This window comes from Trachypithecus francoisi, unplaced genomic scaffold (assembly GCF_009764315.1).
Source record: "Trachypithecus francoisi isolate TF-2019V2 unplaced genomic scaffold, Tfra_2.0 Lachesis_group14, whole genome shotgun sequence".
In the NCBI taxonomy this organism is placed as follows: Eukaryota; Metazoa; Chordata; class Mammalia; order Primates; family Cercopithecidae; genus Trachypithecus; species Trachypithecus francoisi.
The window spans coordinates 39,223,108-39,242,422 of record NW_022681459.1 but is presented as its reverse complement, the minus strand read 5'-3'; the positions used below and the strand labels follow the sequence as shown (position 1 = coordinate 39,242,422).

The 19,315-nt window shown below is 43.1% G+C and overlaps 1 protein-coding gene across 1 annotated transcript in view; it reads right to left on the bottom strand.

The window, feature by feature from the left end:
• The window catches only part of MAPK1 (mitogen-activated protein kinase 1), a 113,657-nt gene that overhangs the window by 52,500 nt on the left and 41,842 nt on the right, over positions 1-19,315 (bottom strand). Inside the window, exon 2 of the mRNA XM_033234081.1 lies at positions 404-586. Coding sequence (XP_033089972.1) covers positions 404-586 — 183 coding nt within the window. The remainder of the gene's footprint in view (positions 1-403; positions 587-19,315) is intronic.

Genomic DNA, 19,315 nt, shown 5'->3' with positions numbered 1-19,315 from the left:
ACATAATTTCAGAGCCCAGTTGACCCTAAAGATCATGACAACCAGTTCCTTCATTTTAAAGGTGGGGAAACTGAGACCTAAAGTAGTGACCTGATTCTAAGATCAGGACAGTCCTGATTTCACCTGGTAGACAGCCAGGGCACCCTCTTTCTTAGTCTACTACTGATCTTCCCTTTACCTTTTCATCATCACAACAAACCATCCCTTGGACAGAAAAAAACATGACTGCAAATGGAGTTAACCAAGATTTTCCATGACTAGACTTAGGGAGTAAATGGCAAACAGATTACGATTTTCCCTTTAGCATGTTTAAAGCACTTTTCCTTTAAGTTCACGAAATTTCAAGTTCTATTTACTCAACGTTACCAAGCAGTGGAATTGGCTAGTTGCCTAAAAAGGATACACATCTTTCATTTGCTCAATGGTTGGTGCTCGAATAATGTCATTGATTCCAATGATGTTCTCATGTCTGAAGCGCAGTAAGATTTTTATCTCCCGCAGGGTTCTCTGGCAGTAGGTCTGGTGCTCAAAGGGGCTGATTTTCTTGATAGCTACTCGAACTTTGTTGACATTATCATAAGCAGAGCTTAAAAGAGAGAGAAAGACAGATGGCATTAAAAACAGCCCTCAGAATATTTGAAGAATGCAAATTGGCAAAGTATTATATTTTTAACACTCTGTGTAAACACCTGTTTCATACCTGTGAAGGTAGCATGTATATTATCCACAAAAAGGCCTCAAGCTAGGGAGGATGGATGTAACTGACATGAGATAGCATACAGCGACTCTCAAAACTAAGAGAGAACCTAGCCCTGTTAATTGGGTGAATGTGTATTTTCATAAACCCAGAAACATGCGTTTATAAACCCAGAAATACACAAACAAGCATTTTCCCATTGTCTTTTTTTTTTTTTTGAGACAGAGTCTCGCTCTGTCGCCCAGGCTGGAGTGCAGTGGCGTGATCGCAGCTCACTGCAAGCTCCGCCTCCCGGGTTTACGCCATTCTCCTGCCTCAGCCTCCCGAGTAGCTGGGACTACAGGCGCCCGCCACCTCGCCCGGCTAGTTTTTTGTATTTTTTAGTAGAGACGGGGTTTCACCGTGTTCGCCAGGATGGTCTCGATCTCCTGACCTCATGATCCGCCCGTCTCCGCCTCCCAAAGTGCTGGGATTACATTTCCCATTGTCTTAAATGGCAACTGCATTCTGGTGAGAATAACTGCATTCTGCACTTCTGCCTCCAAAACACCTTCCTACTGTTGTATCAAATTCCTCTGACACAGAAGAAACATTCAAATAACCGACAACTGTACATCTTTATCCCTAACAAAAATGGACCCAAGAGAACACCTTGACGATTTGTATCAACTTTGTTTCTCTCACTTACAAAATGATATGACCATTTCTTCCAAGAAACTGAATCAAGATGTTTGGGTAGTTTTATAACAAAACCTAGAAAGTATTATTCGAAAAACACATTTGCGGCAGTAACATGGGGCCCAGTTCTTTCCAAGTTGTCCTTAATGTCTGATATACCAGAATTCTAAGTAAAAGCAATAATAAAAATTATACCTTCAATTTTATGAATTTGAATCTTGAGAATTACTACTATCTTTATGATAAACATTCTATTAAAATCTTGTGTATAAGAAATTTTCATATTAATAAATGTCAACATCTGGCCCACTGACCAAAGCAATAAAATAACACTGACAGGCAATAAGACAACATTTCTTGTTTCCTTGGGATAAGTGCTAGAATAGAAAACAGTAAAATAACTTTATTCTAAAGTTTATGCTTCTAAGGCCGGGTGCAGTGGCTCACGCCTGCAATCCCAGCACTTTGGGAAGCTGAGGCGGGTGGATCACTAGAGGACAGGAGTTTTGAGACCAGCCTGGACGACATGGTGAAACTCTGTCTCTACTAAAAATACAAAAAAATTAGCCAGGCATGGTAGCACACACCTGTAATCCCAGCTACTTGGGAGGCTGAGGCATAAGAATCACTTGAACCTGGGAAATGGAGGTGGCAGTAAGCCAAGATTGTACCACTGCACTCCAGCCTGGGCAACAGAGTGAGACTCTGTCTCTAAATAAAGTTTATGATTCTATAATAATATTTATCAGTCTACTAATCCAAAGAATTATTGATATATTTATCTGATTCTATGACAAGATAATGCTCTAGAGGGGAACTTTGTCTTACTAGGATCCAATTATCCTACAACACCATTAACACACAGTACACAGGTGGCCCCAAATGCTCTGAAATATATATATATATATATATATATTTTTGGAGATGGAATCTTGCTCTGTCGCCTAGGCTGGAGTGCAGTGGCCAGATCTCAGCTCACTGCAAGCTCCGCCTCCCAGGTTCACGCCATTCTCCTGCCTCAGCCTCCGGAGTAGCTGGGACTACAGGCGCCCGCCACCACGGCCGGCTAGTTTTTTGTATTTTTTAGTAGAGATGGGGTTTCACCGTGTTAGCCAGGATGGTCTCGATCTCCTGACCTCATGATCCACCTGTCTCGGCCTCCCAAAGTGCTGAGATTACAGGCTTGAGCCACCGCGCCCAGCCTGAAATATATTTTCTTAAGTAAAAGAACCACTACTCAAATCTTATTTTGCTTTGGTTTGGTGCATGAGGCCCTAAGCCAGTAATTTTCAACTAGACATGCAACAGCATATATAATAATAATTTAACATAGCATTAAAAAGCATATATAATAAGCAAGCTTATTCAATATTGGGAATATTTTTAGAAATAAAAATTCTATTTTGGTAATTCAACTCATAGAACAAGAGTTCAACGACAGGACAGATTAGTTACAAAATACTGGTTTAAACTCAACATTACAATTTTCTAGCGTTAATATTATAAATTTCTAGTGTTAACAGTCAAATGTGGCCATAATTTGCTCTGCAAAATTATAATCCAACAAAATTTTTGGAGAGAGGAGCTTATGGTCAGTGTGCCCCTCTACTGTATCAACACTCAGTGACGAAATAACTGGCCCCCGCTTTTTAAAATTTTTTTGGGAAGGAGCCTCGCTCTGTCGCCCAGGCTGGAGTGCAGTGGTGCGATCTCGGCTCACTGCAAGCTCCGCCTCCTGGGTTCATGCCATTCTCCTGCCTCAGCCTCCAGGAGCCTGCCACCACACCCGGCTAATTTTTTGTATTTTTAGTAGAGACAGGGTTTCACCATGTTAGCCAGGATGGTCTTGATCTCCTGACCTCGTGATCGGCCCACCTTGGCCTCCCAAAGTGTTGGGATTATAGGTGCGAGCCACCACACCCGGTCAACTGCCTCCTTTTAATTGAGAAAACATGGGATCATCTTCATCTGGTACCACTTGAAAAAAAGGAGTTTGGTCCATGGAGTTTGGTCTGTTACTGTCTGCTCCACTTAACCATTCTGCTGGTTTTTTGGTTTACACAATCTATCTTTCAGAGAACTGATGACAAAGAGGGATGCACTCTTCCATAACAACTCCATACTTGCTAGTTTCTCCTTGGATTTATAGGTTTTGTTTTATATATTTTATTGTTGATACTTGGGAAATAAGGCATACCATGAACTTTCAGGTGTCTATGAATAGTTTATGCTTTAAAATCACTTTGACATTACCAACTGTATCTTGTTTTGCTCAACCCCTTTTGTCCGTAACTACCACCACACTACAGGTTTTTGCTATGTGTCTCTTATCACAGGAATCAAAAGATGGTTCATTAAAAAGGAACATTAAAAAAGAAGGCTGGGCGCGGTGGCTCACGTCTGTAATCCCAGCACTTTGGGAGGCCAAGGCAGGTGGATCATGAGGTCAGGAGATCGAGCCATCCTGGCCAAAACTGTGAAATCCCGTCTCTACTAAAAATACAAAAATTAGCTGGGTGGAGTGGTGCACACCCATAGTCCCAGCTACTCGGGAGGCTGAGGCAGGAGAATCGCTTGAACCCCGGAGGCGGAGGCTGTAGTGAGCTGAAATCAAGCCACTTCACTCCAGCCTGGCAACAGAGCGAAACTCGCTCTTAAAAAAAAGAAAAAAAAGGCGGGGGCAGTCCTAATGGAGTCCTAATGGGTGTGTGGTGATAGTTCATTGTGGTTTTGATTTGCATTTCTCTAATGATTCGCGATGATGACCATCTTTTCTTATGTCTTCTTTTATGTATTCAATGTTACGCCTTTTTTTTTTTTTTGGAGATGAAGTCTCGCTGTGTCACCAGGCTGGGGTGCAGTGGCATAATCTCGGCTCACTGCAACCTCTGCCTCCCGGGTTTATGCGATTCTCCTGCCTCAGCCTCCCAAGCAGCTGGGATTACAGGATCTCCTGACCTTGTGGACCCGCCTGCCTAGGCCTCCCAAAGTGCTGAGATTACAGGTGTGAGCTACCCACCACGACCAGCCAAGATTGCCACTATTAAAAACAAACAAACAAACAAACAAACAAACAGAAAACAGTAAGTGTGAGGATGTGGATAAATTTGAACCTTGTACTCTATTGTTGAGTGTGTAAAATGGTGTAACCACTTGGAAATTCCTCAAAAAATTAAAAATAGAAATCCCATATGGTCCAGCAATCCCACTTCTGAGCATACATCCAAAATAATTCAAAGTAGAATCTTCAAGAGCTATTGCCAGGTTCATGTTCACTGCAGCATTATGCACAATACACAAGATGTGGAAGCAACCGAAATGTCCACTATGGATGAATGGATAAAGAAAATGTAGCATATACATAGAGTGGAATATTATTGAGCTTTAAAAAAAAAAAAAAAAAAAAAAAAAAACAAGGAAATTCAATTCAACATCCAAAAACCATGCCTGACTAATATTTTTTATTTGTTTATTTATTTTGAGACACAGTCTCGCTCTGTCACCCAGGCTGGAGTGCAGTAGCGCATCTCGGCTTACTGCAAGCTCTGCCTCCCGGGTTCTCGCCATTCTCCCGCCTCAGCCTCCTGAGTAGCTGGGACTACAGGCACCCGCCACCATGTCCGGTTAATTTCTTTTTTTTTTTTTTGTATTTTTGGTAGAGACACGGTTTCACCATGTTAGCCAGTATGGTCTCGATCTCCTGGCCTCGTGATCTGCCTGCCTCGGCCTCCCAAAGTGCTGGGATTACAGGTGTGAGCCACTGCGCCCGGCCAATTGTTTTTAATTTAAAAACTTTTTGGTAGAGATGGGGTCTTGCTATGTTATCCAGGCTGGTCTTGAACTCCTGGTCTTAAGTGATCCTCCCACTTCAGCCTCCCAAAGTGCTAGGATTACAGGCATGAGCCATTGTGCCTGGCCTGAATTAATATTCTTAATTGTCTACACTACTCAGTGTGGTCTGCAGAGTCAATGTAATCCCTATCAAAGCTCCAATGCCATTTTTCACAGAAACAGAAAATGCAAGCTTTAAATTAATATATGGACACAAAAGACTCCATATAGCCAAAGCAATCTTGAGCAAGAACAAAGGTGGAGGCTTCATATCACCTGATTTCAAAATACACTACAAAGTTATAGTAACCAAAAGAGCATGACACTGCAGGGATAGGGTGATATGTGCAGATAATTTGTTAGAGTATAAAGTTTCAGTTAACCAGGATGAGTAAGTTCTATAGTTCTATCCTACAGCAAAATATAGAAGGAGTTCCGAGTAGTCCCAGCTACACCGAAGGCCAAGGTGGGTGAAGGCCACCCGCGTGACCACGGATAGCCGCCCTCGCATCGGTGCGCTGCAGCGTCAAGTGGAATGGCCACTGGTATTATATACTTGCAAACTGCTAAAGGATTAGATCTTAAACATTCCCACCACAAAAAGTATGTGAGATAACAGATATGCTAATTAGCTTGATTTAATCATTTCACAATATACACATATATCAGAACATCATGTTGTACACCATGAATATATACTAATTTTTTTTCCAGCACTTCCACTTCAGCTTCATATACTAATTTGTATTTGTCAATTATACCTTAATAAAGCTGGGTGGGGGGCAGGGAATCAGCATGGTACTGGCATGAAAACAGACAAATAGACAAATAGAACAGAATAAAGAACCGAAACATAAAGGATAGTCTCTTCAATAAATGGGGCTGGGAAAATTGGATATCCATTTGCAAAAGAAGAAAATGGATACTTATTTCACACCCTATACAAAAATCAAATCAAGACAGATTAAAGACAAAAATTGTAAAACCTGAAATCATAAAACTACTACAAGAGGCCAGGCATGGTGGCTCATGCCTGTAATCCTAGCACTTTGGGAGGCCAATGTGTGCGGATCACAAGGTCAGGAAATCGAGACCATCCTCGCTAACATGGTGAAACCCTGTCTCTACTAAAAATACAAACAAAGAAAAAAAAAAATTAGCTGGGCGTGGTGGCAGGGTGTCTGTAGTCCTAGCTACCCAGGAGGCTGAGGCAGGAGAATGGTGTGAACCCGGGAGGCAGAGCTTGCAGTGAGCTCAGATCACACCACTGTACTCCAGCCTGGGCAACACAGCGAGACTCCATTTCAAACAAACAAACAAACAAACAAAACTACTAGAAGAAAATATAGGGGGAAAGCTTCTTGACACTGGTCTGGGCAATTATTTTTTGGTTATGACCCCCAAAGCACAGGCAACAAAAGCAAAAAAAGACAAATGGAACTGCATCAAACTAAAAAGCTTCTGCACAGCACAAGCAGCAATCAACAGAGTGAAGAGACAACGCACAGAATAGGAGAAAATATTTACAAACCACATATCTGATAAAGGGCTAATATTTAAAATATATAAGAAATTCAAACAATTCAACAGCAGGAAACAAACAAAATATTTAAAAATGGGCAAAGGCCAGGAGCAGTGGCACCTGCTTGTAGTCCTAGCAATTCAGGAGGCTGAGGTAGGAAGACTGCTTGAGACCAAGAGTTCAAGACCAGCCTGGGCGACACAGAGAGACCCTGTCTCAAGAATGGAAAAAAAAGCAGGTGGGGGTGGTAGAGAGTGGGGGCAAAGAACCCAAATAGACATTTCTCAAAATAAGACATACAAATGGCCAACAGGTATATGAAAAAAGGCTCAATATCACTAATCAGAAAAATGCCAATCAAAACCACAACGACATATCACCTCACAGCTATTAGAATGGCTATTATCAGCTGTGTGCGGTGGCTCACGCCTGTAATCCCAGCACTTTGGGAGGCCACGGCAGGCGGAAAACCTGAGGTCAGAAGTTTGAGACCAGCCTGGCCAACATGGTGAAACCCTGTCTCTACTAAAAATACCAAAGTTAGCCAGGCGTGGAGGCAGGTGCCTGTAATCCTGGCTACTTGGGAGGCTGAGTCAGGAGAATCACTTGAACTCAAGAGGCGGAGGTTGCAGTGAGCTGAGATGGCACCACTGCACTCTAGCCCGGGCAACAAGAATGAAACTCTGTCTCCGAAGGAAAAAAAACAAAAACAAAAACATGTAAATGTTCTTGCCCCCACCACACACAAACGTAACTATGTGAGGTGATGGGTATCTTAATCAGCTTTACTGTGGGGATCATTTCGCATGGTATACGTATATCAAAACATCACATTGAACACAGTAAATACATTCAACTTTTATTTGTCAATTATGCCCCAATAAAGGTGGGGGGAGAAACCAAAAAGGTCATTCTATCATATGCTATAACATGGATGAAGCTTGAGAACACTGTATCAACAGAAATAAACAAGTCACAAAAAGACAAATACTGCATAATTTCACTTATATGAGGTACTGAATATTAATAGACTCATAGAATCAGAAAGGAGAAAGGTGGTTACAAATGGCTGAGGAGACGGAGAAATGGGGAGATGTGTTCAAGAGTACAGGTTTTCAATTTATTTTCCAAGATGAAAAAGTTCCACATCTGTTGTGCAACAATGTGAATATACCTAACACTACTGAACTGTGTACTTAAAAATGGTTAAGACGGTTAATTTTGTTTTTTACCAAAACACATAATTAACCAAAACAATTTTTCTTTGTAAAGAGATGAAGTCTCGGATGGGCACAGTGGTTCACGCCTGTAATCCCAGGACTTTGGGAGGCCGAGGCAGGCGGAGTACGAGCAAGACTCCGTCTCAGGGGGGAAAATGAGAGACAGAGAGGCTGTCCAGGCCGGTCCTGAATTCCCGAAGTCATTTCCTCAGCCTTCCAAGTAGTTGGGACTACATGCACATGCCATGTAAAAAAAAAATTTTTTAAGGGGGAATGAGACATGTTAAAGAGGGAAAAATATTAAATGTGAATTTTTTTTTTTTTTTGAGATGGAGTCTCCCTCTGTTGCCCAGGCTGGAGTGCAGTGGTGCAATCTCAGCTCACTGCAACCTCTGCCTCTTGGGTTCAAGCGATTCTCCTGCCTCAGCCTCCTGAGTAGCCGGGACTACCAGCACCCGTCACCATGCCCAGCTAATTTTTTGTATTTCAGTAGAGACAGGGTTTCACCATGTTGGCCAGGATGGTCTCGATCTCCTGACCTCACGATCCACCCACCTCGGCCTCCCAAAGTTCTGGGATTACAGGCATGAGTCACTGTGCCTGGCCCTTTTCTTTCTTTCTTTTGAGATGGGCTACTCTGTCATCAATGCTAGAGTGTACTGGCGCAATCATGGCTGACTGCAGCCCCAACCTCCCAAGTAGCCAGTAGTGTAGCAGTGTAGCGGGGACCACAGGCTAGCACCACCACGCCTGGCTAATTAAAAAAAGTTTTTTTGGAGACGCAGGGTTCTACAATGTTGCCCAGGCTGGTCTCGAACTCCTGAACTCAAGTGATCCTCTTGCCTTGGCCTCCCAAAGTGCTAGGATTACAGGCGTGAACCACCACACCTGGCCAATAATGGGGGAAACTTTTATCCAGCATTGGGTTAGTACCTTCTATGTATCAAGAACTATTCTAACATTAGGATGCAAAGATTATGATTAATATTCTGGGCCGGGGATGGTTGCTCACACCTGTACTCCCAGCACTTTAGAAGGCGTATCATGAGATCAGGAGTTTGATACCAGCCTGGCCAACATGGTGAAACCCCATTTCTACTAAAGATAAAAAAATTAGCTGGGCATGGTGGCACACGCCTGTAATCCCAGCTACTTGCAAGGCTGAGGCAGGAGAACTGCATGAACCCAGAAGGCAGAGGCTGCAGTGAGCTGAGACTGTGCCACTGCTCTCTAGCCTGGGCGACAGAGCTAGACTCCATCTCAAAAAAATAAACAAATAAATACTCTTCCCTTGAGGAGCCCAAGATATTGAGACTGTCTAGTCATCTTAAATGAACACCTCAAGTCCCAGATGAATTCTATCCTAAGAACCATAACTCATGGAGAATGGGAAGATATTAAGGTCCGAAGTGAGCACACCCATCTCAAGTCTGAAAACGGATAGATTCCTGCTATTTGATAAGAAAAGGAAATGAGATTCCTGCTATTTAATAACAGGAAATGAACTATTGATATATGCAACACAGATGCATCTCAAATAATTATGGTGAGTGAAGCCAGACCAAAAGAAACGTATTTCCATTTATAGAAAATACAAAGTAATCCTGGGTTTACTTTGGATTTACCCCCAGGATTGCCTGGGAATGGGAGGAAGATGATTACAATTGGAAAGGAGGTAACTTTTGGAGGCAATCAGTATGTTCCTTATCCTGACTGTGTTGATGGTTTCGTGGGTGTATAGTGTATTAAAACTTATCCAACTTTATACTTTAAATGTGTGCAATATTTTGTATATCAATTATTTCTTTTTTTTTTTTTTGAGACGGAGTCTCGCTCTGTCGCCCAGGCTGGAGTGCAGTGGTGCGATCTTGGCTCACTGCAATCTCTGCCTCCCGGGTTCACGCCATTCTCCTGCCTCAGCCTCCGGAGTAGCTGGGATTACAGGCGCCCGCCACCTCGCCCGGCTAGTTTTTTGTATTTTTTTTAGTAGAGACGCGGTTTCACTGTGTTAGCCAGGATGGTCTCGATCTCCTGACCTCGTGATCCGCTCGTCTCGGCCTCCCAAAGTGCTGGGATTACAGGCTTGAGCCACCGCGCCCGGCCCAATTATTTCTTAGTAAAGCAATTAAAAAAAAAAAAAAAAGGAGCCAGGGCTCTTTGGCCACATGATCCATTCCAGTGCTGCGGCGAGTGGGAAACAGATTCCAGAAGTGTACTGATCAATAAACGTAGAAGTCCATGAAATTCTGGAGTAGATTATTTAACAGATGTTTTGTGATCGCTTAGGGAAGAAAAGGGAACCAGCATGAGTCAATTATGAACAAGTCATGCTAAACTAGCTTTATTTCCTGTTTTGATAGGGCTACCACAACAACATGAAATGAAGACAGAGTTTCGGTGAATTCAAGGCACGCTTGTCAAGAACTTCCCATTTGTGAGGCTTCATGTTAGGATTGGTGGCAAAAACAATGATCCTGCTCTTAAGAAATTTGCAACTTTGTGAGGGAAGGAGACAGGAACACAGAACATACTTTGACTTTTATCATAGTAAAGCAAGGAGGAGCTGGGTTAATTTCAAATACTAAGGGAAGGATTAAAAGATGAAGCCCACAAAAGCCATATCCTGAAGGATGAGTAGGCTTCTGACAGAAAAGCAAGACCGCAAAGAAAAGAAAGAGGAAACATGAGGCGAGGTAAGCGACTGAGACATCTGTGGTCACTGTCCACCAACCCTCACCCAGCCATGCCCATGCCCATGAGAGAAGGTTTCTGGGGTCAGGGGACCATGCTCCTCAGGTGCCCCAGAATCCCTTGCATCTGGAAAAGTGTAGGTCCACACCCAGCAGGTGCACTTGAGGTGGTGGTCAAAGGGGCAGCTGCTCGCTGGCATGTATTGTGCCTAGACTGTGCAGGCAGGAGGCCACACACATGTGCTCAAGCTCACAACACATGGACAGTGCTGTGGCTGGGAAGGGAAGAGGACTATGCTGAAGGCCTGCTCTGCTGAAACTACTGACACCGAACTCTAAGGAGCCTGAGTATTTTCTATTTGAACCCAACCTTCCAGGTCATTAAGAAGGTACATTAGGCCTGGTGCGGGCATGGTGGTGCACACTTGTAATCCCAGCACTTTGGGAGGGTGAGGAGGGCAGATCACTTGAATCCAGGTGTTCCAGATCAGTGTGGACAACATCATGAAACCCTGTCTCTACAAAAAATACAAAAATTAGGTGGGCATGGAGGCACTTGCCTGTAGTCCCAGCCATCCAGGGGACTAGGCAGGAGGATCACTTGAGCCAGGGAGGTTGAGGCTGCAGTGAGCCATGATTGTGCCACTGCACTCCAGCCTGGGTGACAAAGTGAGACCCTATCTCAAAAAAAAAAAAAAAAGGAAAAGAAGGCATATCTGTCATGGCAGGAGGAGACAGCAAAGTCTGCTTAATGTTTCTTAGGTCGATCTTTTTTTTTTTTTTTTTTCCCATTTGTATTCTTAACCTAGGCGAGGTAGACCTGGGTCTGGAAGGTACATAAAGAAGGTGGAGGTGAGGGACAAAGATAGTTTTGAGCATCCTGATTTAAAAATCTAAGGATGCCTGCGGGCGATTCAGACGGAGGAGATGACGGTTCCATCCTTCCAGCAGCATCAGGAGAGAGATCAAGTTGGGAATCCTTAATAGAAGCCACAGTGGTTAGCACTCCTGCAGAGAGAGAACTTCAAGAAAAGAGGTTGGAGGACAAAACTCAGGAGCAGCATGAGGATGAAGAATCAGTTCAAGAAAATGGAAAGAAATGATAATGGAGTAAGAACCTTTAGGCCGGGTGCAGTGGCTCACGCCTGTAATCCCAACACTTTGGGAGGCCAAGGTGGGAGGATCACGAGGTCAGGAGATCAAGACCATCCTGGCAAACATGGTGAAACCCCCGTCTCTACTAAAAATACAAAAAATTAGCTGGGTGTGGTGGCGGGCACCTGTAGTCCCAGCTACTCAGGAGGCTGAGGCAGAAGAATGGTGTGAACCTGGGAGGTGGAGCTTACAGTGAGCTGAGATCATGCCACTGCACTCCAGCCCGGGCGACAGAGCGAGACTCCGTCTCAAAAAAAAAAAGAACTTTGTTGTCCAACTCCAAAGGCCATGTCCATGTACTTCTGCTTAACCATGTAGCAGAACCAGAAAAGGGTTGTGCTTCCCAAGACAAAGAAGGAGGGCGTTTCAAACAGGAGAGAATGAGAAAGGTAAGAAATGGAAAGCATTCACTGAATCTGCATGCAACCACACGATGTGTGGTAACTGTAGTTCAAGTAAGGAAATGGAGAGGATGGGGAGAGGAGCAGAAGGAGTACGGACGACTACTTTTTAAAGAGTGATAAGGCAAGGATAAGGAAAAAAAAACTTAAATCCAGGTGAAAAACTGAGAGGCATAGGGTGTTATGAAAGCCATGGTCGGGGGTTGGGGGAGGGGAGGCTGAAGGCTGCAGGACCAGGTAGGGTGAAAGAGAAGGCTCCAATGGCTAACTGGGTGGGGGGGAAGAGAAGCGAGAGTAAATTCAGGCAGAGATGTGGGGCAGTGGTGTAGAGGCTTGTGGGAACCTAGGGTGACAGAGTGCCTGCAGAGAGGGGGACACACAGGGACATGACAGGGGAAGCTGGAGGGTGGGTAAGAGCCAGGCCATATTTATATTTTCATAATTGTATCCTGGGAAGCCATCAAAGGATGCTAAGCACAGACTTTAAGCATGCCAACATTTATATTTTTACAACATTTCCTCAGGTAGCAGCTTGTTGAAAGAATGGGGAGGATGGTGCACTGGGTCACCTGCAGGCAAGGAGCTCTTTCTGCCAACTTGGAATGAGGGGAGCCACAGCTCTGGATAAATGGGCAAACAGTAGGCTCACAAGAAATGGGTGCTTATTTCACAAACTTCCCATGTCCCAGCAGGGTCCTGTTCAAGCAGTCTCCATCCAATTAGATTAAATTCCTCAAGGGCACAACTATATGTTCTAAATAGCTCATGTCTTCCTTACTGCAGCTGCAACCAAATTTGTAGGGCAGGAAAAAAACAGTATCCTTATCCAATGCCTCTCAACGAAGATATGCTAACAAAAATCCTACAGGTGGCCACATATGCCCTAAGGAACAAGCTGTTAGCCAGAAGTACTTTGGTCCTGACAACTCAGCTTCCACCTGTCCTAGCCCCAAGATACATGAAATAGTAATGGGCCCCAGGCTCAAGTGACCCAAGATATTTCAAATGTCTTTTTCTTTTCTTTCTTTCTTTTTTTTTTTTTAAGACAGAATCTTGCTGTCATCCAGGCTGGAGTACAGTTGTGAGATCTCGGCTCACTGTCATCTCACCCTCCCAGGTTCAAGTGATTCTCCTGCTTCAGCCTCCCAAGTAGCTGGGACTACCTACAGGTACAGGCCACCAAGCCCAACTAATTTTTTTTTTTTTTTAAGTAGAGACGGAGTTTCACCATGTTGGCCAGGCTGGTCTCAAACTCCAGACCTCAAGTGATCCACCCACCTCGGCCTCCCAAAGTGCTGGGATTATAGGCATGAGCCACTGCACCCGGCCTATTCTTTATTCTTAAGGCTTTATTCATTTGAAAGTTTTGCTTTTGTGGTAAGGTACAGTTCCTTTCACTGATGTTTATTTGTTCTATCATTTCTCATAACCCCCTACATCCTGGAGGTACTTGCATTCTTGTAGAAATATTTAGGTCTGTTCATGGCCCTGACCCTGTAAATAGGGCACTTGACATTACCATTGTTTTCCAATGCCCACAGAAGCTCAGAAAGCAATGAACCAACCTGATCCCCACAGCTATACCACTTCCAATACAGCTACCACCTTCTTTTTATTTTTTTTGAGAGAGTCTCCCTCTGTTGCCCAGGCTGGAGTACAGTGGTGCGATCTTGGCACACTGCAAGCTCCGCCTCCCAGGTTCAAGTGATTCTCCTGCCTCAGCCTCCTGAGTAGCAGGCACGTGCCACCACGACTGACTAATTTTTGTATTTTTAGTAGAGGGGGGTTTGTTTTACCATGTTGGTCAGGATGGTCTCGAACTCCTGACCTCATGATCCACCCGCCTCAGCCTCCCAAAGTGCTGGGATTACAGGCATGAGCCACTGTGCCCACTCATCTCCTCCTTTCAACACCATATTTACTACTGTGTGAAAAGCAACAAATGTTAATATGGTTAATGCAATACACGGTACTTTCAAGTCTTGCGTCTTCCTATGTGAAGACTTCGGTTTTTGGTGTATTTTATATGAGGCAGACATATACTCAGTAGCAATTTAAGTACATTAAAGGTATTAAAAAACAGAGTTCTTAGGAGCTTGAGGATTCTGTTTTACAAAAAAAGACTGATAGTACTTGAAATCAATCTTATAGACTGGTGGGGCTTGTGATTAAGTATGAAGAATAAGAAATGTCCATATCTGCCCATGAAATCATTTTCTCCCTGTGCTCTGATAAACATTGAAACTGAGATTAAAACAAAATTCTACACATTAATCATTTATGCATTCACTTTACATTAAACTTGCTTATACTTACTGAAAATACTGCTTTGTCTTAGTTTATAGATGTATATTACTCAAAATATTTATAGTTTATTTACTGGCCAGGTAATGATGGTATTGAAAAGAAGTTATCAACAATTCTTATTTAATAGTATCTAATTTATTGAGTGTTTATTATCTGTCAGGCTCTGCTCTATGTTAGTATCTGTGGACCTCTCTAAGAAGGTGGTATTTAATGGTGCCTTGAAAAGCAGGCAGGATTTTAACAGGCAGCATATGAAAAAGCACTTAAGGAAGAAGCAGCTACAGGAGCTGAAGCATGGAAGGCTGAGTACCAGTGCTGGATAGTTCAGTATGGCTGGAGTTTACACCTGTCCAGGGAAGAACAAAAGGTGATGTTACTGGAAAGCTGAGAAATCTGTACTTTACTTCGATAATAGAAAATGAAGAGTCCAGATGTGGTGGCTCATGCCCGTAATCCCAGCACTTTGGGAGGCCGAGGCGGGTGGACCACCAGAGGTCAGGAGTTCGAGACCAGCCTGGCCAACATGGTGAAACCCTGTATCTACTAAAAACACAAAAATTAGGCGTAGTGGTGCGTGCCTGTAATCCCAGCTACTTGGGAGGCTGAGGCAGGAGAATCACTTGAATCCAGGAGGCGGTGGTTGTAGTGAGCCAAGATCATGCCATTGCACTCTAGCCTGGGTGACACAGTGAGACTCTGTCTTGGGGAAAGCAGGGCAGGGGAAGGCAGGAGAGGGGAGGTGAGAGGGAAGGAGGGGAGAGGAGGGGAGTCAGAAACTCAGGTATAGAACTGACTGAAGGCCGGGTGTGGTGGCTCATGCCTGTAATCCCAGCACTTTGGGAGGCCGAGGCGGGTGGATCACCTGGGGTCAGGAGTTTGAGAACAGCCTGACCAATCTGGTGAAACCCTGTCTCTACTAAAAATACAGAAATTAGCAGGTTCCTGTAATTCCAGCTACCTGAGAGGCTGAGGCAGGAGAACTGCTTGAACCCAGGAGGTAGAGGGTGCAGTGAGCCAAGATCATGCCACTGCACTCCAGTCTGGGCGACAGAGCAAAACTCCATTTCAAAAAGAAAAAAAAGAGAGAGAGAAAAAAAACTTGACTAAAGAGGCTAAAACTAGACATAGGGAGACCAGTTATAATTCTTGAAATATCTACACCCGTCAACACTTTGAAATTACAGTGCTTGTTAGACCTGCTGCCTGATCTTGCTATTTACGGCATTAGTAAAGAAGGACATATAAAGGCTTCTTAATTTTTCAAAAGTGGTATTTCAATATAACTGACTCCCTTTGTAATCTCACATTTTATTCATTTAAAATATTAATCTGAAAAGGAGCCCCAAGTCTCACTAACTGCCTAAAGATTCACAGCATTAAAAAAAAAAAAAAAAAAAAAAGGCCGGGTGCGGTAGCTCACGCCTATAATCCCAGCACTTTGGGAGGCCAAGGAGGGCAGATCACGAGGTCAGGAGATCGAGACCATCCTGGCTAACACGGTGAAACCCCGTCTCTACTAAAAATACAAAAAATTAGCCGGGCATGGTGGTGCGCACCTGTAGTCCCAGCTACTTGGAGGCTGAGGCAGGAGAATGGCGTGAACCCGGGAGGCGGAGCTTGCAGTGAGCCGAGATGGCGCCACTGCACTCCAGCCTGGGCGACAAAGCGAGACTCCATCTCAAAAAAGAAAAAAAGAAAAAAAAAAGATGAGAACTCTTGTTTTAAGGGCAATTTATAGATGCAGTGGAAATGGCAGAGACAGGAAATTAGTACAGAAGTTTGTATTCAAGAGAAAAAAAATGTCAGTTTGGGATCTTAAAGGATGTGCATCAAATAACTTTAAAAACATTCAAATGTTAAAGTCAATTTTATTTGTTAAATAATCACCTACATTATGTTAAGCACTGTGGATAAAGCTGTAAAAATAGAATGCTCTCTGCCCTCATAAACTATATGAGAGGAGATAAAGAGACACAGAGGCCGGGCGCGGTGGCTCACACCTGTAATCCCAGCACTTTGGGAGGCTGCGGCGGGTGGATCACCTGAGGTCAGGAGTTCGAGACCTGCCTGATCAACATGGTGAAACTCCGTCTCTACTGAAAATATAAAAATTAGCTGGGCGTGGTGCCGTGCATTTGTAGTCCCAGCTACTTGGGAGGCTGAGACAGGATAATCGCTTGAACCAGGGAGGCAGAGGTTGCAGTGAGCTGAGATTGTGCCACTGTACTCCAGCCTGGGTGACAGAGGGAGATTCCGTCACAAAAAAAAAAAAAAGAGAGAGAGAGAGAGACATAGATATTAATAAACATATTTGTCATAAACATACGACTACATTATACATTACGATAATTGGTAAGGAAAATGCAAGTTATATAATTAATGTTATTAAGGATAACTAGAAAACTTAGTTTAAAATAGAAGCTTATGGAAGGCTCTCCTTCTCTTAAGGAAATTAGGGAGGCATTTAAACAGAGAACTGAAGGATGAGCCAGAATTAACCAGGTTGCCAGTAGCACTCTCAAGTCAGTAAAACAATTAAAACAAAAACAAAAACAAAACAAAAAACCACCCACCACATCTCTGAACGGAGTGGTAAAGTCCTTGGAATGTGTAAGAGTAGCGACGGTGGAAACGGAGAGACAGCCAAGACTGAAAGGGAAAGGCTACTGAATGGGATCCATGAATGAGATGGTGAGCAGAGCAGGCCAGATAAGATCATCAGGGTCAAAAATGAATTGTGCAGATAGGAGGAAAAAATTGCAATATGTAGGACTTGTATTTAGAATACATAAAAAACTCTTAAAACTTCAAAACAAGACTACAAACAATGCCATATTACAAATAGGCAAAATAATAAACACTTCCTTTGTGACAACAAATATGAAAATATGATGGATGAGTCATAAAGGATATGTAAATTAAAACCAAATACCCATTAGAATGGCTGAAATAACTGACCAATACCAAGTGTTGGTGAGGATGCAGCAAACCTGAAACTCTCATATACAGATGTCTGTAGGAGCTTTATTCCTAACAATCCCAAACTGGGTACAACCCAAATGTTAATTAACAAGGAAAAGGGTAAACAAACTGTGGTACATCCATGCAACAGGACAGTACTCAGCAATAAAAGGAATTACTACTAATCCATGAAACAAGGACAAATCTGAAAAACACTATGCTAAATGAAAGAAGCCAAACACAAAGAGAACAAACTTTTAAATCCCATTTATATGAGATTCTAGAAAAGATGAAGCTAACCTATAGTGATAGAAAGCCATGGCCAGGTGCAGTGGCTCACACCTGTAATCCTACGACTTTGGGAGGCTGAGGTGGGCGGATGATGAGGTTAGGAGTTCGAGACCAGCTTGGCCAACATGGTGAAACCCCACACCTACTAAAAATACAAAAATTAGCTGGGTGTGGTGGTACAGCTCTGTAATCCCAGCTAGTCAGGAGGCCAAGGCAAGAGAATCGGTTGAACTTGAAAGGCGGGAGGTTGCAATGAGTCGAGATCGCGCCATTGCACTCCAGCCTGGGTGACAGAGCTGGACTCTGTCTAAAAAAAAAAAAAAAGGTAAAGAAAAGAAAAGAAAACTGTGTTTGCCTGAGGCACAAACTGATTGCAAAGGTGCCCAAGAAAGCTTTCTGAAGTGATATAAATATTCTGTATCTTTATTGTGGTGGCGGTTACACAACTACATACATGCGTCAAGATTTCACTGAACAGGGCCAGGCGCGGTGGCTCAAGCCTGTAATCCCAGCACTTTCGGAGGCCAAGACGGGCGGATCACGAGGTCAGGAGATCGAGACCATCCTGGCTAATAACACGGTGAAACCCCGTCTCTACTAAAAAAAATACAAAAAACTAGCCGGGAGAGGTGGCGGGCACCTGTAGTCCCAGCTACTCGGGAGGCTAAGGCAGGAGAATGGCGTGAACCCGGGAGGCGGAGCTTGCAGTGAGCTGAGATCCGGCCACTGCACTCCAGCCTGGGTGACAGAGCGAGACTCGGTTTCAAAAAAAAAAAAAATGGTTTCACTGAACAGTACACATAAAAAGATACATTTTATTGCATATAAATTATATCTCAAAAGGTGATTTTTTAAAAAATTTAGCTGTGCTACAAAATTAACGGGTTGATTCTCTTTCATGGTTCATAAGCTTGTATTCAAGGAAATTCCAAGGGAAATGCTCTCCAAACAAGTTTTGAGTAATGACAGTATCATTAGAATAAATGCCCAGCCTTTCACAATCATTTCAAAGGCTTTGACATAAAATTTCTAATATTTTTAGGTTTTCTTCCCATCCTCTCCATCTCGTCATTATAGTCACGTCTCATAGTAGAGGCTCAATATTTGTGGATAATACATCCACCTTATTTAGACAAACGTTATTATCATGCACAAGCACCATATACTGTAGCAACTAAAATGCTACCTATCAACTGTTAATGGGTTATTTTTAGGGAAAGCTATTAAGCTGTTCTCTAAGCCACCCATTTTGGTGAACTTTAATTATCTGAACACGAAACTACAGTACTTTGTTTCACAGATAAAAATTAACTTGTCTTCAGATGCTAAGTAAGTTAGACTGAGCCAAACTAATGTTCCAAAAATAAATAGGTAGATAATACTAATGATTGCTTTAAAAGAAAATGTACTCCAAAAAAAAAAAAAGGAAAATGTATTCCTTACTTTAGGTTGGTTCTCTGACAATTCGCTAACCAAGAAAAACAGTGCAAAGGTTTTTTTTTTTTTCAGATGCTGCAAACCATTAAGTGAACAATTAAAAGCTAGCCTAAGGTTATTTTAGC